Source organism: Rutidosis leptorrhynchoides, chromosome 7 (assembly GCF_046630445.1).
Source record: "Rutidosis leptorrhynchoides isolate AG116_Rl617_1_P2 chromosome 7, CSIRO_AGI_Rlap_v1, whole genome shotgun sequence".
Taxonomy (NCBI): domain Eukaryota; kingdom Viridiplantae; phylum Streptophyta; class Magnoliopsida; order Asterales; family Asteraceae; genus Rutidosis; species Rutidosis leptorrhynchoides.
This window is the reverse complement of record NC_092339.1, coordinates 107,130,442-107,154,089: the sequence shown is the minus strand read 5'-3', so window position 1 is coordinate 107,154,089 and position 23,648 is coordinate 107,130,442. Positions and strand designations below refer to the sequence as shown.

At 32.2% G+C, this 23,648-nt stretch overlaps 1 protein-coding gene across 3 annotated transcripts; it reads right to left on the bottom strand.

The window, feature by feature from the left end:
- Positions 1-191: 191 nt before the first annotated feature.
- Positions 192-2,973, bottom strand: LOC139857183 (uncharacterized). Of its 3 annotated transcripts, XM_071845920.1 has the most exons (3): positions 1,409-2,973; positions 386-1,297; positions 192-281 (listed from the first exon to the last, which is right to left on the bottom strand). In XM_071845920.1, exons 1-2 carry the CDS (start codon positions 2,583-2,585, stop codon positions 390-392), a joined length of 2,085 nt encoding a protein of 694 aa, XP_071702021.1. In that variant the 5' UTR covers positions 2,586-2,973; the 3' UTR covers positions 192-281; positions 386-389. The 3 variants fall into 3 exon arrangements, with proteins under 3 accessions (XP_071702021.1, XP_071702020.1, XP_071702018.1); XM_071845919.1 differs by having other exon boundaries at positions 358-2,973; XM_071845917.1 differs by having other exon boundaries at positions 386-2,971.
- Between the last annotated feature and the right edge of the window lie 20,675 nt (positions 2,974-23,648).

The window sequence follows — 23,648 nt, the reverse complement described above, 5'->3', positions numbered from 1 at the left end:
ACTTCATTCTCCACCAATGATATATTTTCTCTCTCCAGATTAACCTCTTTTGGTTAGTTGAAAAAGAATCTGAACAATTAATTTGGGACATCCCAAAACGGAATAATAGACAATAGATTTGGGATGGAGAGAGTACAATATAATCCACGTAATATTTATTGAACAATACATTGAAAGTAAAGAGAAACAGAAACACAAATTATGAGCTTAATTAATGTTCATTCTTCCCGCTAGTTAGAGTAGTGCATTCCCAACTATGATGACGTTCTTATATCTTGATTCTGCATTTCAATGTTAAACTTTAAAAGTAGTTTTTTAAGAAAAGAAAAAAAAAAATACAAATATTCACGAACTTACTCCATTACTCTAAAAAGAGAAGACGTACGTTTTCAAGGATTGGGATTTAAACTTTCACGCCACTTGTCAATGAACGGTAAGTCATCTAGAGCTAATGATTCTGGAAGTGCCCGAGCTTGTAGGATAGAGATTATCTCTATAGTCTCAGCAAGAAGTTGGGCTGCATCATGGACACTCGCCTCCCTTTTCTCGGTTTCACTTGTGTGGCATTTCATTACTATGACTCGGGGTAAGTTGGTGAGACAAGCGGCCAGTATGTCAGAGATCATTGATGATAATCGTGCAAACAAATCCTCATGGCTAATGTGGTATATGCTGGTGTTGTAGAAACGTAAGATCGTTTCGGTGATACGATACATTGAATTGGCAGAATTTTCATGGCTAATGTGGTATATAGCTGCATTCTTCCAGTAATGGAGAACTTGTGCTGCTGAATCAGTTGTAGGATCAGGTGATGCCAACTTATTTTCTAGCCACTTGTGGTCTTTCACAACTTCCAACCATAATCTTCTAGCCTCTTCTTTGACACGTACGGAGTCAACGTCATCCATGGCATGAAGGCTTTCTTCCACAAGTGCAACATACGCGAGACCTTCACTCACACCTCTAAGCAACCTGTCCACCATGTTTTTTTGGATGTTAGGAAGAGAAATGGCGATGGTTGTCAGCGTAATTAACGGTAAACTCCAACAGTCGAGATATTCTCTTGGCATCAAACTCGGAATATGATTGTTCTCATAGTTTCCAACTCCTTCAAAACCTCTAGATACCCTTATAAGCGTTGTTAGATTGTTGGGTTGTTTCTTTTGAACCTTTTGAATTAAGCGGTTCAGGGATTGGGTTATTCTTTTTACTGTAGTCTCACGAGGTTCCACGTAATAATCAATTCGCAAAACAAATAAGGTAGGATCTTCAGTTTCTTCCGTCTGATTAGGCTCATCTGTAGTAACAGTAGTTAATTCACTACGCTTGGGCATTATCCGCACCAAACAGCGTAAACAAAATGAGACACAAATCACAAAGATAACGGGAAAAATGATCAAAAACTTACACACTGACACAACCAACATCTGAATTCTTACACAAATGTTAAGAATCGGGATTTTCAAAATATGAACGATAATCTTGTATTTGCTGGCATGAAATGGGTACGGAGTACTAGTCTTTTTTAAATCGTCTAATGTATTGATCCAGTAGAAGTTCGATACTCCAATGGTTGTGGAATCATTCAAAGATTCGGAAAAGTTATTACTTAGAGCTGCTAAACATCTACATAATGGGGCAATTGAGGCTGATAAGACACCAAAGAGTTGTACCATGAGAATCACAACCATTGACCACCTATAATCCGACTTGTAATCCCTTAGATGATATATTAAATCTCTCATATAACTACACGTTAAGAGAATAATAGATAAACATATTACCCCAGAAGCAGAGCTTGTAAAAGAGAAAGCTGCCATGAACCGGGGGCTGCCAGTTTCTGCCATGATCCAACAGTTACGGACATGCTGCTTTAGCTTCTCAACATTCAATATTTCCCTTTGTTTGTCCATTAAAAAGTGATCATAAACTTCTTCGTACATCTCTTCTAGTGCCATTTTAGATGTTGGAATTGCTAAAGCTAAACATGTATGTATCATGAGCAAAAATAGTAAATTAGCCACATAAAAAGCTCCAGGAGAAACCTGGTGTACTAGTTTAGGAAGAAGGCCCGTTCCCATCTGAATGCAGATATTCACAACCAAGGTAATTACCAGAATACCCAAACCAATAATATTTGAGACAAGCGATTTGTTGTCCATGGTTGCTAGAGATGGCAATAAGTTAGCCATCATGGTGCACATAAATGCCATACTTGCATACTTTGCGCTCTTGTCCACAACACCTGGCATTACACTACTTAGATCCACGGGCAGCTTCATTGCGACAGCTATCACCGATAGAGAAGCAGCATTTAGACTAAAATACTTGTTTGGAAACCATAGTTTTCTGTTTCGAAAACCATGTATTAAATCTGCCACCATTGCCAGGATGCATAACACAGATGCTGACGCGACATACAGCCCAATCCATGGCATAGGTTTGCTGAACTTGTCTTGCTGACTTAAAAGGTTTATGGACATATTGTAATACCCTAATGAAGATACCAAATCTTCAGGAATGTTACTGTATGACTTGAGTTGGTTTACAAGTTGGAGAAATGCATCTGTTTCATTGAAACCCATTATTGTGAGTGTTGAATATGTTGTAAATTAATGCTGAGGGTAGGATTGGTATTTTTCTTCAAAAAGACCCAAAACTGTAACTGGCATATTGAAACATAAACATGGATTAACCATAGATATAGGAGGAATTTAAGGTATTTGTGGAAGAAAGAAGACTGATAATGTAAAGTGACCGGATGAAGTTTCCATGGAACTTAGTACCTTACTGAAAGTCCATGAAACATGATATCTAGTAATTGTTTTTATTATAACAAGTGGTTGAAACAACAATCCAATTGACGATTTTCATGTATTTGGTTGATTATTTATAGTAATATATTGTGTGGAGTCCCACAAGTTAAAAGAAAATACTGATCAGTTTCGCTGTTTTAACTCATATATTCTGGCACTTTCCTTATATGGGAGGGAAACGAAAAGCTGGCGCGCGGGGTGCAGGTGACATTTAATTTTCATGAAAATTTTTAACTAATATTTATTTATATTTACTTATATATAATAGTAGGTTTTAGAGCTCGTTCGTTGCATAGGTGTGTAAAAAGCCGTGTAAAAATCGTAACAGATTATATCATTCAAGTATGTCAATAGCGAAAGTAAATAAAACGTTGGAGCCCGTGAAAATTTTTAAACAATTATTAAATTTTTAAACAATTATTCTTTTGAGTTTAAGAGCTCGTAGTGTTGATAAATTTTAAAAGTTCTTATAAAAATTATATACTACGTAATATTTAGAGAAAATAGTAGTCCATTAAAAATTTTCATTGAACTCCCTTTTTCTACTTGTTTTTGTTTAGTAAATTATACCATTCGTCAATGTGGTTTACTCAAATTATACTGTTAGTCCTTTTATTTTTTAAATTATACCGGTAATCCCTATGGTTTAATGAATGCATGGTGTTGGTCCTAAACCTAACGCCGATTTAATTGTTCCATTAAATTATTACATGTGCCCTGCACATGATGGACAATACAGTAATATTGATTACAAAAGCTCTCTTTTCAACTCTCGAAATCTTACTGATGTATAATGCATAAAAGCCTGCAAATTCATAGGGCCTACAATTGCGCTTTATTAATGAAAATTATTATGAGTCCATATGATTTTCGGATAGTAATCAAAATCATGGATCTTCAGATTCAAAGAGTCACAATCATTCAATTACTGCATGTCCATTGTCTAAAATGAGGAAACTGCAACGGGGTTAAAATTGAGATCGTAGAGAATTGGGCTCACACAGGCATCATGGATTACCAATTAAATCAACAAGAAGCTGCTCCCTACACAAATATTAGACATAATCTGCTTGGATAAAAATAGTAAAATCCTACAGGAGGTGAGGTTAACATACAGATCATTAGGGTTTAACATGGTCTTTTGCAGCTATGATGTGGCCAAAATATAGCTTTTTGTACCCAAAACTTACCATATTGCCCATCATAGGCATGGCACATGTAATAATTAAACGGAACTATTAGACCGGAGTTAGGTTTAGACCCGTCGTGCATTTATCAAACCACCATAGGGACTACCCGTATAATTTTAAAAAGTAGAGGACTACCGATATAATTTTAAGTAAACCATAGGGATCAACGGTATAATTTACTCTCTTATTTTATGACAAGTGGTAAGTAGTTGAAACGATCTTATTGACGGTTTCCATGTATTTGGTTGGTTATTGATAAACAAGGATTAACCAAATGTCCAAATACTGATCACTAAAATGACCAGATGAAGTTTCCATGGAGCTTACTGAAAGTCCACGAAATTTGATTTCTACTTGTTTTTTATTTTTATAAATAACAAGTGGTTGAAACAACGATCTAATTGACAGTTTCCACTTATTTAATTGGTTGATTATTGATAATATCTTCTGCATGTGGAGTCCCACAAGTGAAAAGAAAATACTGATCAGTTTAGCAGTTTTAACTTCTATTATTTCAGTTTCCTAGAAAGCAACCAAGGCAAATTCATAGAAGCACTTAGGAAAATGCAAATAACGAATTAATTGAAATCAACCAAGGCAAATTCATTACCATGGTACAACCGTCAAAGCATGGAAGTATACATATTTATATACAGTTCTCTTGCTAGTCATGCAATCCCTTTAAAGAGTTTACTGATAAGGTATTTGCTCGCCCTGTTGGATAGTATCACCCAAGGTATAATGCCAACCTGCAATAAATATGAGTTGTTCGAGTAACAATTGGACATTATTTAAGTAATCTGGTAACAAGACTAACAGGTTGACTCAATGGATAGATGGAGTACATTGTCCTACATCCGTTTTTGGTTTGAAGAAAGGTTACGCTAAAAAAACACTAGAAAGTTGTAAGGATATTAGGACCCAAAACAACGCAAGTGATTCAACAAGATCACTCACTGTAACAACCCGACTTTTTCTGTTAAAAAACTTAACAACTGTCTGTTAAATTCAACGTTTTTCCACGCTAATTTTTTTTTTTAAAAATATATATATATTATTACATAAGTTTTATAGGTGTTAAATAAAAACACTACAATTAGTGTAACCAGAAAAAAAAATAATAAATAAATAAAATAATAATAAAATAAAATAATTTTTTTTCCAGAGAACGAAACGTATGAGTACTTAATATAAATATTATATTTTACAATAATTGAGTTCTAAAATCATTTTAATTAATTAGTATACTCTTAAATTAAACTCGGGGGATTATTTTAAACACTTATATTTTCAATAAAAGACATATATTATTTAGTTTAAAAATATATTAAATAAGTATTTATGAAAAACACCAACTAGGTACGATGTCTAGAATTTAAAAGGTTTCGAACAATATATATGTAAATGTATTTTATAAATATAAAAATTCACCAATTATTGAATCATATTAAAATAAAATACATTGGGTTTTAGATATCGGATAAAAATTTAATTATAACCCGTGATTACATAGTAATACCCGTGTTTAATTATTATACCCGTGACTACACATTATTACGTCCGTGATATCAATAATTGAGATAGATTTATCACCCGTGACTCTTTATCCCATCTATATTATTAAACCTAATTCATTTCATCTAACACACACGTACATAGACTATCTTCTTAAAATACCCATTACTATTTATCATCATCATCGATCTTCTTTCCTTATAAACACCTTCAAGAAATCACTTGATCATAAAATCGTTTACATATTCGGACTCCTCTCGAAGAGCTCTACTCAGCCATACCAACAATTTCTTGATTTGTGATAGTTTTAAAAACTCTAATTTTCTAGTTTTCATATTTTTGTTACATATTAGGGTAGATATAGTGTCTAGTGCTCAAGTCCTTGTATGTATGCATGATATTGTTCGTTAATTTGATCATTTGTTGACTTGTTGATGAATCACGAATTTGAATGGTATGCTACTGATATGAACATGATATTTTCAGTTTATGAAATACTTATAAATGAAATCCTTATGAAAAACTATTAATTTTAGGCTCAAGAATCACTTGATTTCGTTTAGAATTGCTTCCGGTATGATTAATTGAAGTTTAACATGATATTACATGAAATCCGAATTGTTTTGCCATGTTTCTGGAATTTTGACTTTGTTATCTGTAAATATAATGAAAGGACCCGTTCATATACGTTATAAACGATTCACAATAGTTGATTACATCGCGAGGTATTTGACCTCTATATGATATATTTTACAAATATTGCATTCGTTTTTAAAAGACAAACTTTCTTTACAACGAAAGTTGACGGCATGCACACCATTTCATAATACATCCAACTATAATTGACATAATAATAATCTTGATGAACTCAATGACTCGAATGCAACGTCTTTCAAAATATGCCATGAATGACTCCAAGTAATATCCTTAAAATGAGCTAATGCACAGCGAAAGATTTCTTTAATACCTGACAATAAACATGCTTTAAAGTGTCAACCAAAAGGTTGGTGAGTTCATAGGTTTATCATAACAATCATTTCAACATATTAATAGACCACAAGATTTCCGTTTATAAATATATGTACACTCGCAAGTGTATAAAAGTATTCTATAAGTTGTAGGCACCCTGTAACAAGCCTTAACGTTCATGTTTTACCCTCTGAAGTACACCAGATCAGGTGTGTTTTAAATAACCTCGAAGTACTAAAGCATCCCATAGTCAGGATGGGGTTTGTCAGGCCCAATAGATCTATCTTTAGGATTCGCGCCTACCGTACATAGACAAGTAGTTTAATGTTACCAAGCTAAGGGTATATTTCTGGTTTAAACCCACGTAGAATTAGTTTTAGTACTTGTGCCTATTTCGTAAAACATTTATAAAAATAGCGCATGTATTCTCAGTCCCAAAAATATATATAAAAGGGAGCAAATGAAACTCACCATACTGTATTTCGTAGTAAAAATACATATAACGTCATTTAACAAGTGCAAGGTTGGCCTCGGATTCACGAACCTATATTAATTGTCAATATTTGTCTAACAATTTTTGATCAAGTCATAGTGTACCACAATCCTAATGCTCGAGACTAATATGCAAAAGTCAACTTGACACAAAATGACTTCTAAAATTTATACGTGTTTATTATATAACTTAACTATAGTCGTTTTATATATTTAAATATATTTATTAGATTTTATAATAATAAAAGTCATTTATTAATAAAAATTTATATTAACGTTTATATATGATAAAATATACTTTTATATATCTTAAGTAGTAAAATTTATAAAGTTCACTTAATATCGTAAAACTATAGTTGTAAGTATTATTAATGTAATTATATTACGCGTGGTGAAAAATATCTTTGTATCCCCTATTTATTTGATAAAATAATATTGATCATAATAATAATAAGTAAAAGTTGTATTATTTTGTAATAATAATTATTATTATTCTATAAAAAATAACAATATTTATATTTACTAAAAATGGTATTATGATAAAATGATAATACTAACATAATAGTAATAATGATATTTTATAATAACAATGATATTTCTATTAAAATAATAATGATGATAGTAATAATAATCATTTTAACAATAATACTAAAATTCAGTTGACTATAACTTCTAATCCGTTCATCGAATCCATTCGATATCTAAATGAAAAGTTCTTAATTTTTCGCTAGCTTTCCAATGACATGCATATCATATACCCTATCTCAGTAGCATATGTATCTAATTCAGGATTCAACAAACCTATCTAAGGACAATATCGAATGTACAAGCATGCATAATCCTATATACTCGAGCACTAGTCAGGGATACACTATTGATATATAAAAGTTAAGTTATGAGTGCTCACGTATAAATATTGAGATTCAATATTGCAGGAAAGTACGTAGACGCAACGGAGATGATAAACACTAGATTGACCTCACGAGCATACCCATGAACCATACCCATCACCTCCATAGCTATAACCCATAATTTCCTTAGCTTCGACTCATTTAAAAAAAAAACTATTTTGAAATCACTCGGACATCACTCCGTCGTAATATTTTATGTATACTAATAATATCTTGAAATAATATAGAGCAAATATATATATATATATATATATATATATATATATATATATATATATATATATATATATATATATATATATATATATATATATATATATCGATTGAGAGAGTTTAGAGAAATATATTTTCAAGTTTCTATGAAATAATGAAACCTATTGAATTCTATTTATAATAAATTTTTGAATTATTAAAGTGAATTATTAAAGTATGAATTATTAAAGTGAATTATTAAAGTATGAATTATTAAAGTGAATTATTAAAGTATGAATTATTAAAGTTAAAGTAAAGTAAAAGTAAAGTAAAGGTAAAGTTAAAGTATAGTAAAAGTATAAAAACTATGTATGTATAATACGCGTATAAATATATATAATATTAATTTAAATCGTTATATATATTTAATGAAATAAAATATAAATATCGTTATATTTATTATACTGGTTAAGTAATGAGTTGTCAAAAGTGATTCTAGATATTTATAAAAGTTATATACGTTTTAATAATAAAGTTCTTTTTAAACTGAAAACGTTTTTGTACGTTTGAAAATAGATTAATAGAATATTATGGAAACTAATTCTCCACTAGCTTTTGTCTAACTTTCGTAAATGACACTTTTTATTTTTATTTATAAATAGCTTTACAAATTATTCCGAATATCATTAAGAGGAATAGATTTTCTCAAATCATAGTGGACCTCTCAACAGAGACTTGTAATCATAATTCAATGTTTCTGATAATTCAATCATTTAATATATATTTTTTTATTTCGTCGATAATCATATTGAAACAAATACGTTCATATAAAGCATTATACATTTAAATACTTTGTTGACATTTTCAATTTATAACATATACACATATACATACATATTCATATATGTTCATTTAATGGTTCGTGAATCATTGGAATTTGGTCGAGGTTTAAATGAATGTATAAACATAGTTTAAAATCCTTGAGATTTAACTTAACAAACATTGCTTATCGTGTCAGAATAATATAAAGATAAAGTTTAAATTTAATCAGAAATTTTCGGGTCGTCACAGTACCTACCCGTTAAAGAAATTTCGTCCCCGAAATTTGATAGAGGTCGTTATGGCTAACAATGAGAATGTTATTATGACGTAATGATTATGAAGTTTTATCATGTCTAAGAAGTATGGATAAAATAATTCGATTACTCGAAGCGTATGAGGGAAGTTATCGTAAATGAAGGAAATAAGATTATAGTGATTTGTCATATTTTTGACGTCATCACAATTGATCTTCGAATTTAAAGAAAATCTTTGTAATCTATGTTGGATTTGATGCTTCGGTGATTAAGGAGATTATGATTCTCTTCGAATTAATACGATAATCCATCTTGATTTCTCTGTCGGGTATTTCACTATAAATCCACCTCCTTCGTTTCCTTACAACTCACACCTTCTATTCTTTCTCCCTCAACTCATATTTTAAAGTATTTGTCAATATGCTTCATCCAGTACTGATTCTCGATATACTCCTCACTTTCATATCTGTCATTCTTCTTTTTCATCTACCTCCGGAAGAATCTATTTACTTCTACTATACTCTCGGTTTTATAGTGTTTTTAGTTCTTCCGTGTCTTTATATTGCTATATGCATCGATATATACGGTTTACAATTTTTAGGTGGTTGTTGGGTTTTATATCTTCCCTTATATTTCAAAGCCCCTGCTTTTGTCTTCTATAATCATTGACATCCATAGTTAATGCTCCCTTCTATTTGCTGCGATTTATACTCCAATTTCTATTTTGGAGTTTTGTCCTTTTGTTTCTTCTTCTTGCGATTAAGCAACGTTTGTAATGGTCCAGTATTCGCAGATATGAATTTCAGAATGAATATAGTTAATGTTCTAAGAAGGAAATGGTAATGGCACGATCTTGATTTGTTAATTTACCAGAATACCCTGAAAAGACCGAATCATCAAGAAAATATATTCTTGATATTTTTAGAGATTAAATAGAATACAAGAGTCGTGTAACATGGAACATGATGACGGCATGGTCTGTGAATCGTCATGTCCCATTAGAAACTCAGCATGACTTACTGTAATATAATCATGTTGAACAAGTGTCATTATATTATACTAACTCATACTTCAGTTCCCAACATTACTTCAAAACATTCATAATTTAAACTCGAAAGTTTATAGAATATAGAAACAAATAGTTTCTTATATGATGTAACACTGATAGCGCAAAGAGATAAATGACTTCAGATAAGATTAGTTGTGAAAATATCTTCAGAAATATCGCGGATATTTATAATGAAAGATATGATAATATCTTAGAATTTCTAATATTGATGGATGATGATGAAGATTTGTCTGTAAAGGTTTAGAATAAAGAGTAAGGTATTCGTTAATGACTTTAGCAGGCACTAAATCATTTGGATTCTTTGAAGGCAGATTTAGTCTTTGTGATTTCTCCACAGCCTCCTTCATAGTTTGTTCAATCCGTTTTCCAGTTCCAAACCTTCTCTTTTTCTCAGCTTTACCACCTTACTATTCTTTGTCATCAAATTTTTTACTGTTAAGATCGTTTACAGTTTTTGATGATTCGTCAGCATTTCAAGAACTAGTTTGCAGTTCAAAATATTTTTCAGAACTTCACATTCAAAGTATGTAAGTCCAGGAGATAGACGTTTTACGTACACATATAACTGTTGGCGTAGACATGCTGCGAGATTTCAAAATACTGGTTACTGTTTTCTGATGATTCGTATGACAATTCTCGTTACAAGATGCGAATGAGTAAATGATGTGATTTCAATAAATATAATGATTTTTTGAAAAGTCAAAGATAATTGAAGTTGTTGGTAAGTTTATTGCTAAGGTGGCGAGATATGAAAAGTCCCCAGTAACGATGACGAAAGGGCAACGTATCTATCGAGGTTATAATAAGACTAGTCCGACTGAAAAGTCGAAGTTGACTTGCTGGAGCTGTGACAAAACTGTCTACTTTGAAAAGGAATTGAAAAGTCATTTTAGCTAATAAATGCCAAAGGGTCTGACACGGATACGCGTCGAACTATGACTTTGGCTTCGAGAGCTTTTTAGGTACATAAATGTGGGTAATATGTGGTTGGATCATCATCTCGATTGTTCATTGTTTGAAGTGTCTTCGAAAACTTCGGAGAGTTTGAACACAGTTTGTAATCGTTAATATTGATGTCGAACGAGGTGTATATAAAATAGTTTATAATTTTAGCAGGAAATACTATTAAATACGATACAATTTTACACAAGATATTTATTTATTTATAGAATGGATATACTTAAACCTTGCTACAACACTTATAGGCAGTGTACCTAATCGTACAGTAGTGTAGTTTTTAGTAAGTCCGGTTCGTTCCACAGGGAAATCTTTAAACAAAGCTCAACGCTATATTAGTTTACTTTTATAAAAATACAAATATATATATAGGTAATATTATTATTATAAAGGGGGGTTTTTACCGTTTAATGACCGGTTTGTCGATTTTAAAACTTTAGTCGCAGTTAAAACCTAATGTAAAATATAAAATAAATACAAGACTTTAAATTAAAGCGTAAAGTAAATAACGATAATGAAATTGCGAATAATAAAAATGCGATAAAATAAAATTGCGATAATTAAAAGTACGATAATTAAAAGTGCGATTAAATATAAAATAACAATAAATAAAAGTGCGATAATTAGAAGTGCAATTAAATATAAAATAAAGGAAATTAAATATGAAATAAAAGAATTATGCTTATTTAAACTTCCGTAATCATGATGTTTGACGTGTTGATTTTAGTTTTATGCCCATGGGTTAATTGTCCTTTGTCCTGGATTATTCAATATGTCCGTCTGGTTTTTGTCCATAACAGTCCATCAGTCATAAATATAAATTGCAAGTGTCCTTGTCAAATTATTATTATACCCGAAGATAAATATTCCAACTAATTGGGGATTCGAATTGTAACAAGGTTTTAATACTTTGTTTAATGAATACACCAGGTTATCGACTGCGTGTAAACCAAGGTTTTACTACTTTGTTAACAATTACACCAATTACCCTTGAATGTAATTTCACCCCTGTTTTAATTATTCTAGTGGCTATTAATCCATTCCCGTGTCCGGTTAAATGAACGATTATTCGTACATATAAATACCCCGCCCATCGTGTCCGATCGAGTGTATATGGTAATTTATAGGGACGCCCAATTGTAAATCTTTATATTAACATTAACAAACTTTCATTTAGTTAAACAAATATAAATCCCATTAATAGCCCATAGTCTAGTTTCCACAAGTGTCGTTCTTTTGTCCAAACCCCAATTATGGTACAAAGCCCAATTACCCAATTTTAGTAATTAGCCCAACATCATGATTACCTCGTTTTAAATAAGCATAATAATAACTTAGCTACGAGACATTAATATAAAAAGGTTGAACATAACTTACAATGATTAAAAATAGCGTAGCGTTACACGGACAGAATTTCGACTTACACCCTTACAACATTCGCTAACATACCCTTATTATTAGAATTAAAATTAAAATATAAATTATAAATATAAATATATATCACTCGTATATATTGAGAGAGATTGAGAAAAAAGATGTTGATTTTGATCAGAATTCGGGTTGATTTATAGCCAGGAATGATTTTTGGGGCTCCGCGACTCGCGGCAAAATGGCCTTCAAACTCCGCGAGTCGCGGAGAGGTATTTTCATTTCACACCCTTGGAGTTTCTGGCTGCCGACGGTTTTTATTATATATATATAATATATATATAATTAATATAATTAATTATATATTATATTATATTTATATATATAGTTAACTTGTAATTTTTAGTCCGTTGCGTCGAGCGTTAAGAATTGACTCTGGTCCCGGTTCCGGATTTTCGAACGTCCTCGCGTACAATTTAATATCTTGTACTTTGCGTTTTGAATCTTGTACTCTTGTGATTTTGAGACGTTTCTTATCAATAATTGGAACCTTTTTGATTGTCTTTTGTTCTTTTGAGCTTTCTGGTCGTTTGCGTCTTCAAATCGTCGAATCTGTCTTTTGTCTTCACCTTTTATTATTTAAACGAATATCACTTGTAAATAGAACAATTGCAACTAAAAGCTTGTCTTTCTTGAGGAATAATGCTATGAAATATATGTTCGTTTTTAGCATTATCAAATATTCCCACACTTGAGCGTTGCTTGTCCTCAAGCAATATCGTCTTGAAATACTAGAATCACTTCTTTATTCTTCACACTTTGTACATCAGTGATTTCTATACGGCGGTATAAACAATGGTAGTAACGATATGGTTTACAGTCCCACATGACTATAAAAATTTAGATCCATTAAGGAAATTGGATCTTTATGAAAACATTTGATCTTTTGAAAATTAAATCTAGTTTTTACCCTAGATAAGTTTTCCGGAATAACCCTTTACCGGTGTTTGCAAAATATTTTTGTGGGTTTGGTGGGTTTCAGATTTGAAAATTTTAGCTCAAAACTTGCGGTTTTGTGTCACCCACTTGCTAACCTTGTATTTGGAAAGCAACACGTCCAGTTTACTTGTTCCGTATATTACCTTTCGGCAAACTACCGTCCGGTTGTAAAGGAAAGCGTTGAACAAGCAACTGTTAAGGCAATGTCCCGTGACATGCTTTTGATTATGGTCTATAACGTGTCGGACGCAATTACTATTCTTGGTAGGAGCAATAGTAAAGCTCACCCTTATAATTTTTCGGTTTGGCACAAAGTCCTGTCTTTGACCATGCTATGCAACCACCGTTCTTACGGTTGACACCCGATTTAATTCAGGTGACCTAATGAATTCCAGGTGAATTCCTAGGATTTTACGTTCAATGGTAATGAACGCATTGAAAATAGGGTTTTCAGAAAGCAAATCGGTTTATAATTTTGATCAAAATATTTTTTCGTTTAAGCTCGAGTTTAGATATCATTGAATTCCATGAGTTTGAATTCTCAATCTTTAAGGTCAATCTCTAGGATTGAGTAATATCAGTCTTAAAAGCTGATTTTTAATCTTTAAGGAGATTATCCTTTCTGGGGATCTGATTCATTAGTCTTATCCAGCTAATTTGCACGGTGCCTCCCCATTGTACGAGATAAATCCTTCTCATGGTTAGGATAAATCTGACCACTTGGCGACCCTATTTAATGCTGAGGTCCGTGGATTTCCAGCTGATTTTAGTGATGACTTTTCTAGATTTTTCGTCAACCTACAGCTGGTCTGAACGACAACTTCATGACCTAAATCAAGAAGCGCGTGTCTTTTTCGGAAGACTTTACTTCCTTTTAATGATGGAATTGATTCATCGTGTAGATCCATCTTTCTTTCAAATGTATTACAGTAAACCGGGTAAAACTGATTAGTATCGTCCAAAGCAAAAGTACCTGCAATAATCTTGTACAAAAATGTGATAGATAGTTTTTAATTGAATAACATGGTACATTCTCCCCACACTTAGTTTCTTTCTTTGCCTTTTTATTCTCCTTTATTCCATTTTAAATGAATTCAAGCGTTTTAAGTTGTTTCTCAATTTATGTCCTTTTCGAGGTAACGATAATTTCGGTATTAACACCTAGTTTTCATCATTCATAAATATGTATAAACATGATTTTGAGTTCATTTAGTTGAAAAATTTTCAAATTTTCACAAAATTTGGAAATTAAACCAAGTGTAAACCCGAGAGAATTTATAACCCTTCCCCACACTTGAGATCATGCAATGCCCTCATTTGCATGAAATCAGACTATAATTATAAATTCATGAGGGTGATTAGCGTAGAAAAGTGATTAAAAATACCGAGTTTGTAATTACAAAGCTCGTCGAATGATAGATGGCGCCTCATCGTTCATTCTTTCATTTGTTATATCATATTTGTTGTTTTGCGTCTTGTCGTCAAAATTAGTACCTTTTGCTGAACTTTAATGACAGTCTTTGAAAGTGCGTTGTTTTACCCTGTTTTGTACATAAGATAAAATACAAACATATATATATATATATATTTTTGAAGTTTGGTTTATAACCCCACTTTTCAAAAATTTATAATATTTAATATTTTTTTGGCATACTTTAAATCAATAAAATTAAAAATAATGATAACAAAATTTGTCGTCCCGCCCTCGGGTAAAGCAATTTCGGTTCAACTACCTAATCTTCAACTCACGACGAATTTTAGAAATCATTTTTTTACTTAATGAAATAAAGTAAATTTTGTTTTTAAATTCACACAAAACTTAAATGCATATTAATTTCATATAAAACCTAAAAAAACAAAAATTCAGAATGGGGGGAGAAAACTAGTTCTTTAGTGTCTGCTAGCGGAAAAGACCAATCGGATTCCATTCTCGGAACTACACGAGAACAGAACAACTAACTCTAGATAACATTTTCTTAGAACATTTGAATCTCCCCACACTTAAGTAGCTGTGGTGTCGAAATTGTGATTAACTTCATCGTCAATTTCTTTTGGTCCATAATCAACTTGCCTATCTGTGACTTTTTCTTTAAGCCAGTGCCCGGCTTCTTCCGTAATATCCCAAAATTCAACTAGCTTCGCCTTTTCTTTAGGCGACAGATTGGATACTAACCGGTTACATAACTTAAAGTTCCCCTTACTTCTAGCATCGATAGCCCGTTTAAAAAGTTTCTTCATTGAACTGTTAATAACGGGGTCATTTAATTTCGTATCAACAACGGGGTTCTTTATTATCAAGTCATCATTAGGTTTTACTTCATTTTTCCCACACTTAGGCGTTTTATTATTGCTAAGCACTACCGTTGGAGTTGGTAAAACAACATGGTTATTACCAATCGTTTTTACTGGTTCAACGGTTTTAGTTGGTGGAGATTTAGACTTTCGAATCATAAAGGTGATTGATTTGTTACCACTTTTAAGTGTCATTCTTCCATTTCCTACATCAAATAACGCCCCGGTGGACGCAAAGAATGGTCGACCTAAAATTAGAGGAACGTTTGGGTCCTCTTCTATGTCAATGACAATAAATTCGACTAGAAAGGTTAAATTGCCTACTTGAACGGGTAGGTTGTCAGCAATTCCAACTGGGTGCTTAATGGTTTGATCAAAGAGTCGAACACTCATATCCGTTGGACTTAACTTACCTACACCTAATCTCTTATATAAGGAAAGAGGCATAACACTCACACTTGCACCTAAATCTGCAAGTGCATCATACATGACACAATCACTAAGTAGACAAGGAACAATAAATTCACCCGGATCACCTACCCTGGGTGGAGGTTTTGGTGGAACTGTCTTTACCGGGTTTATATTTACGGCTTTTGTTTCTTGCACTTTCTTATTCTTTTTCTTCTTCTTCTTTCCAGAGGTATCACAATCTTTATTACCTATCACTTGCTCATACTCAACTCCTTTTCTTGGAAACGGGATGGGTGGTTTGTATGGTGCCACCACTGGCTTTACATACTCGGGTGGTGGTGGTGTAACTTCTTCATTTTTACTCTCATCTAAAACCTTTCCATCTTCCGAAGCTGGTTTTTCAGAATTTGTTGAAACCATGTTAACATTCTCATTCCGAGGATTTGCTTCAGTATTACTCGGTAGCTTTCCTTGTTCCCTCTCACTCATCATGCTAGCAAGAGTACCTACGTGTTTTTCTAGATTCAAAATGGAAGCTTGTTGAGTTCTTAATGACTGATCAAACCTCTCGTTCGTTTGGGTTTGAGTTTCAATAAATTGTGTTTGAGATTCAACTAGCTTAAATACCACTTCTTCCAGATTTGACTTTTTCTCTTCGGTTTGTTGTGGTGGTTTATATAAGCCAGGTCTTTGTTGATTGAAAGTGTTGTTTTGAGTTGGTTGGTTATTCGGACCTTGTTGGTTATACCAGTTATTTTCGGGTCCTTTTGGATAGAAAAGAATGTTTTGATTTCGATTGAAGTTTAGCTTTGGCGGTTGATAATTATTTTGATAATTATTTCCAGGCCTTTGGTTCATATAGGAAACATTCTCTCGTTGTTCCAATGTTGGTTCAATGTGACAATCTTTCAATAAGTGTGGTCCACCGCATAGCTCACAACTGATTCGTATTGCGTGAATATCTTTATTCATCTTTTCCATTCGTCTTTCGAAAGCATCTATTTTTGCTGAAACGGAATCAAAGTCATGGCTAGAATCGGCTCTAGCCACTTTAGATGAACGAAAAATATCTTTTTCTTGGTGCCACTCATGCGAGTGGGAGGCTGTGTTATCAATAATTTTGTAAGCTTCAGTTGCGGTTTTCTTCATAATGGAACCACCAGCTGTTATGTCGATGTCTTTTCGTGTGGCGATGTCTACGCCTTTATAGAAGATTTGTACTATTTGAAAAGTATCTAATCCGTGTTGAGGACATCCTCTCAACATCCTTCCGAATCTTGTCCACGCCTCATATAATGTTTCATTTGGATTTTGCGCGAACGTAACAATTTCTCCTTGAAGTCTCACGGCTTTGGATGCCGGAAAGAATCGTTTAAGAAATTTTTCAACTAAAACATCCCATGTGTCAATCGCCCCTTCAGGTAACGATTCTAACCAATCTTTGGCTTCTCCCTTTAAAGTCCAGGGAAACAACATGAGATAGATCTGCTCATCTTCCACTTCTCGGATTTTGAATAGTGTACAAATTCTTTTAAATGTACGAAGGTGTTCGTTAGGATCTTCATTCGGTGCACCACTGAATTGGCATTGGTTAGTTACCATGTGTAGGATTTGTCCTTTAATTTCATAATCTCGAGCATTAACTTCTGGTTTAATAATGGCGTGACCTTGGCCCGTGCGTGTGGCTCTCATTCGATCTTCCATACTTAGAGGTTCCGTTACTTCCATAATTGAATTTGTTGAATACGAATCACTAGAGGATTCTGATTTAATGGTTTGTGGCTCAGGAGGAATAATTAGTGGTTCAAGATCTTGGAATTGTCCTTGAATATGCTCCGGGTTCTTAATTGTGAAGTCGGGTTCAAAAGATGGATTATCGGAAATTTGAGTTGGAGTTCTTGTTCGACTAGATGACGATTCTAAAGAAAAATCAACGGCGACAATATTTGCTAGATGTCTTGATCGAGTTACAGGTGGTGAACGTATGACCGGCGGCGAACGTCTTGCTCGGTGCATTCACTGAATATCCTATTAGTTTTTAAAAAGGAAAGAAAAATTATAATAAGTTATCCAATTAATAGACTTTTCTGATTTTGCCCACGTTTCGAATAGCCAAAAGATGCAGCAGAGGGGCAGGATTCGTTTGGTCTCAATATAATTGAGGACTGTTTGGCTCCAATAACCCGGTCCACGTACAAATCCAACTATTACTACGAACCAGAAAATTTTGATGTCTATTAATTTAACCACTCAAAATAAATTTTCGTAATTTTAAGAAATTTAGATAAGAAGTAGAAAAAATTCTAAGTCCTAAAAACTAGAATGGCGAGAAATAAGAGAGAAAAAGAGTTCGTCGCAAAATGTCGAAAAAGAAATGGTTGAAAAATAAAAGGTGACGGAAAAATAAAAGAAACTTATAAAAACTTAAAAATACTTAACTAATTTAACCTTATTACTATAACTAACTTAAAATTATAATCACAAATTGAAATTACTAATTGGAATGATAATTGATACATAGTAAAAGGTCTAAAAATATTAAAGCTTACAAGAAAAAAACTAAATCCCAAATGGAAATAACTTAAAAAGAAACTAAAACTTAAAAAGGCGTCGCAAAATTCTAAAGCACCTAAATCTTAGTCTAAAGAAAAAGCACTTAAGGAATTCTACGGCAAAGCCTAAAAATATAGGAGTAAAAATAACTATAGCAAAAACTAAGTTTAAAATTAATTATGAGCTAAAAATACAAAAGTTACGCTACAACGATTAAAAAGGTACAAAATATAAAAATATACAAAAAGTTGTAAAAAGTACAATTTTTATAAAAAATATTATTTTTATATTATTTATTTAATAAAAACTACTAATTTTACAATTTTAATAAAACTAATTAAACATAATACATATATAAAGTAAAAAGTAAAAATAAAACTAAAATTAATAATAATAATAATAATAATTAAGTTAAATAATAATAATAATAATTAAAACCCCGTAATCAATGCAACTTTAGGGTTTTGTCCGTGTGTCAGAAGACCTCCGCGAGTTGCGGTGAATAAAGAGGAAAACCCCGCGAGTCGCGGGGTTCAGAAAAACAGTTGACAGGTTTCACTTTTTACGCGTTTTTCTTTATTTTTTTTTTTTTTTTTTATTTTCTTTTTTCTGTTTTTAGTTTAAATAAACGATTTTTAATAAAATTTATATTTTTATAAATTAAAATAAAGATAAAGAAACTTATAAAACTTAAATATTTAACAAAATCCTAAAAATACTTATATTTTTGTTTTTCTTTTTATATTTTTGAATAATTAAAACGTAATTTTTACAAAAACGACTTTTAATAAAAGTAGATAAAATTTTTTTTTTTTATATTAGCGTTGCGCTTCAGGTTTTTAAGATATTCCCCGGCAGCGGCGCCAAAAATTCTTGATGTCGAACGAGGTGTATATAAAATAGTTTATAATTTTAGCAGGAAATACTATTAAATACGATACAATTTTACACAAGATATTTATTTATTTATAGAATGGATATACTTAAACCTTGCTACAACACTTATAGGCAGTGTACCTAATCGTACAGTAGTGTAGTTTTTAGTAAGTCCGGTTCGTTCCACAGGGAAATCTTTAAACAAAGCTCAACGCTATATTAGTTTACTTTTATAAAAATACAAATATATATATAGGTAATATTATTATTATAAAGGGGGGTTTTTACCGTTTAATGACCGGTTTGTCGATTTTAAAACTTTAGTCGCAGTTAAAACCTAATGTAAAATATAAAATAAATACAAGACTTTAAATTAAAGCGTAAAGTAAATAACGATAATGAAATTGCGAATAATAAAAATGCGATAAAATAAAATTGCGATAATTAAAAGTACGATAATTAAAAGTGCGATTAAATATAAAATAACAATAAATAAAAGTGCGATAATTAGAAGTGCAATTAAATATAAAATAAAGGAAATTAAATATGAAATAAAAGAATTATGCTTATTTAAACTTCCGTAATCATGATGTTTGACGTGTTGATTTTAGTTTTATGCCCATGGGTTAATTGTCCTTTGTCCTGGATTATTCAATATGTCCGTCTGGTTTTTGTCCATAACAGTCCATCAGTCATAAATATAAATTGCAAGTGTCCTTGTCAAATTATTATTATACCCGAAGATAAATATTCCAACTAATTGGGGATTCGAATTGTAACAAGGTTTTAATACTTTGTTTAATGAATACACCAGGTTATCGACTGCGTGTAAACCAAGGTTTTACTACTTTGTTAACAATTACACCAATTACCCTTGAATGTAATTTCACCCCTGTTTTAATTATTCTAGTGGCTATTAATCCATTCCCGTGTCCGGTTAAATGAACGATTATTCGTACATATAAATACCCCGCCCATCGTGTCCGATCGAGTGTATATGGTAATTTATAGGGACGCCCAATTGTAAATCTTTATATTAACATTAACAAACTTTCATTTAGTTAAACAAATATAAATCCCATTAATAGCCCATAGTCTAGTTTCCACAAGTGTCGTTCTTTTGTCCAAACCCCAATTATGGTACAAAGCCCAATTACCCAATTTTAGTAATTAGCCCAACATCATGATTACCTCGTTTTAAATAAGCATAATAATAACTTAGCTACGAGACATTAATATAAAAAGGTTGAACATAACTTACAATGATTAAAAATAGCGTAGCGTTACACGGACAGAATTTCGACTTACACCCTTACAACATTCGCTAACATACCCTTATTATTAGAATTAAAATTAAAATATAAATTATAAATATAAATATATATCACTCGTATATATTGAGAGAGATTGAGAAAAAAGATGTTGATTTTGATCAGAATTCGGGTTGATTTATAGCCAGGAATGATTTTTGGGGCTCCGCGACTCGCGGCAAAATGGCCTTGAAACTCCGCGAGTCGCGGAGAGGTATTTTCATTTCACACCCTTGGAGTTTCTGGCTGCCGACGGTTTTTATTATATATATATAATATATATATAATTAATATAATTAATTATATATTATATTATATTTATATATATAGTTAACTTGTAATTTTTAGTCCGTTGCGTCGAGCGTTAAGAATTGACTCTGGTCCCGGTTCCGGATTTTCGAACGTCCTCGCGTACAATTTAATATCTTGTACTTTGCGTTTTGAATCTTGTACTCTTGTGATTTTGAGACGTTTCTTATCAATAATTGGAACCTTTTTGATTGTCTTTTGTTCTTTTGAGCTTTCTGGTCGTTTGCGTCTTCAAATCGTCGAATCTGTCTTTTGTCTTCACCTTTTATTATTTAAACGAATATCACTTGTAAATAGAACAATTGCAACTAAAAGCTTGTCTTTCTTGAGGAATAATGCTATGAAATATATGTTCGTTTTTAGCATTATCAAATATACATATGATGTTCTAACACAGTTTTGAAGTCAAAGTATAGCTTTGAAAGATGTAGGAATCTAAGAGTGATGTCTTCTGTTAAATCATGACTTGAATTTTGATTTGTCAAAATCAGAATGCGTAATCAAATTTGGGTGAGAATGGTTGTTTTGATTACTATACAAGAATGTATATTGTTGTGAGATTTTGGGAGTATAGTTGATGATTTGCTTAATCAGATTCGAAAAATGTAACATATTAATTGTGAATTTATATATCTCTCGGGTATTACCTACCCGTTAAAAAATTTTTTACAATTAATATTTTGTACAACAGAATTTTATTACAGTCTTTATGAAAATATATATGTGCATATTTTCTTCAGACGTAACATAGATTTAATGAGTTAATATTAAATTAAACTCATTTGATTTACGGTTGAAACTAGAACTGAATAATCCCTAAAGACTTTAGAAATTACATAACTTTTACGGAGTATTTATTCAATAAAATTGAAATTATGAATTAATACTTCGTTATTTGTTGGTGTTTGTAACCCTCGCACCATATTCTCTAAAGCCACTACTCGAGCGCGAAGCGCGTTGACTTCTTCTATTACACTGGGGTGATTGTCGGTTCGGACGAGCGGATAAATAAAATCTAGAATTTGATGTAGTATATAATCGTGACGAGATACTCTGGAAATGAGAGAGAAAATGGTGTTTCGGACCGGTTCGCCGGTAAGTGCTTCAGGTTCATCGCCAAGAGGGCAATGTGGTGGATGGAAGGGATCACCTTCTTCTTGTCTCCAATTATTGAGGAGGCTACGAACCTATCCCCAATTCATCCAGAATAGATGATGGCTAATTGGTTGATCCATTCCGGTCACACTGCTTTCGGAGCTTGAGTGGGATTCCATATCGGAATTCGAGGGACTTGAACTAATGACGAATTCCATTAAGTTCGATTGAATAAAGGATTTTTCGATATGAAATGATTTTTCGGCTATCGGGTGGTATTCTAATTACATAGAATATCTATATATATAGCGCAAAAGATTTCATAGATTACGGAGGAATTTACGGGATATGTTAGGCAAAGTTTACAGTAACAGATACGCTAAGATATGGATTAGCAGATATACTAAGATATGAATTTTGTCTATACACTATTCATGCAATCAATGCAGTAAGACGTGTCTAGATTAAGAATGATAAGCAGGCAATTTTCGACAAAAATGATAAGCAAAACTTTTGACATGCAGACACGGTCGAAGTCCAGGCTCACTAATGCATCCTAACGACTATCAGTTAGACACACTAATGCCGACCTGGTTCGCTAAGACCACCGCTCTGATACCAACTGAAAGGACCCGTTCATATACATTATAAATGATTCACAATAGTTGATTACATCGCGAGGTATTTGACCTCTATATGATACATTTTACAAATATTGCATTCGTTTTTAAAAGACAAACTTTCTTTACAACGAAAGTTGACGGCATGCACACCATTTCATAATACATCCAACTATAATTGACATAATAATAATCTTGATGAACTCAATGACTCGAATGCAACGTCTTTCAAAATATGCCATGAATGACTCCAAGTAATATCCTTAAAATGAGCTAATGCACAGCGGAAGATTTCTTTAATACCTGAGAATAAACATGCTTTAAAGTGTTAACCAAAAGGTTGGTGAGTTCATAGGTTTATCATAACAATCATTTCAACATATTAATAGACCACAAGATTTCTGTTTATAAATATATGTACACTCGCAAGTGTATAAAAGTATTCTATAAGTTGTAGGCACCCGGTAACAAGCCTTAACGTTCATGTTTTACCCTCTGAAGTACACCAGATCAGGTGTGTTTAAAATAACCTCGAAGTACTAAAGCATCCCATAGTCAGGATGAGGTTTGTCAGGCCCAATAGATCTATCTTTAGGATTCGCGCCTACCATACATAGACAAGTAGTTT

Excerpts from the sequence above, each read along its gene's own strand:
- LOC139857183 (XM_071845919.1), bottom strand. The coding sequence starts at position 2,585 with ATGGGTTTCAATGAAACAGATGCATTTCTCCAACTTGTAAACCAACTC.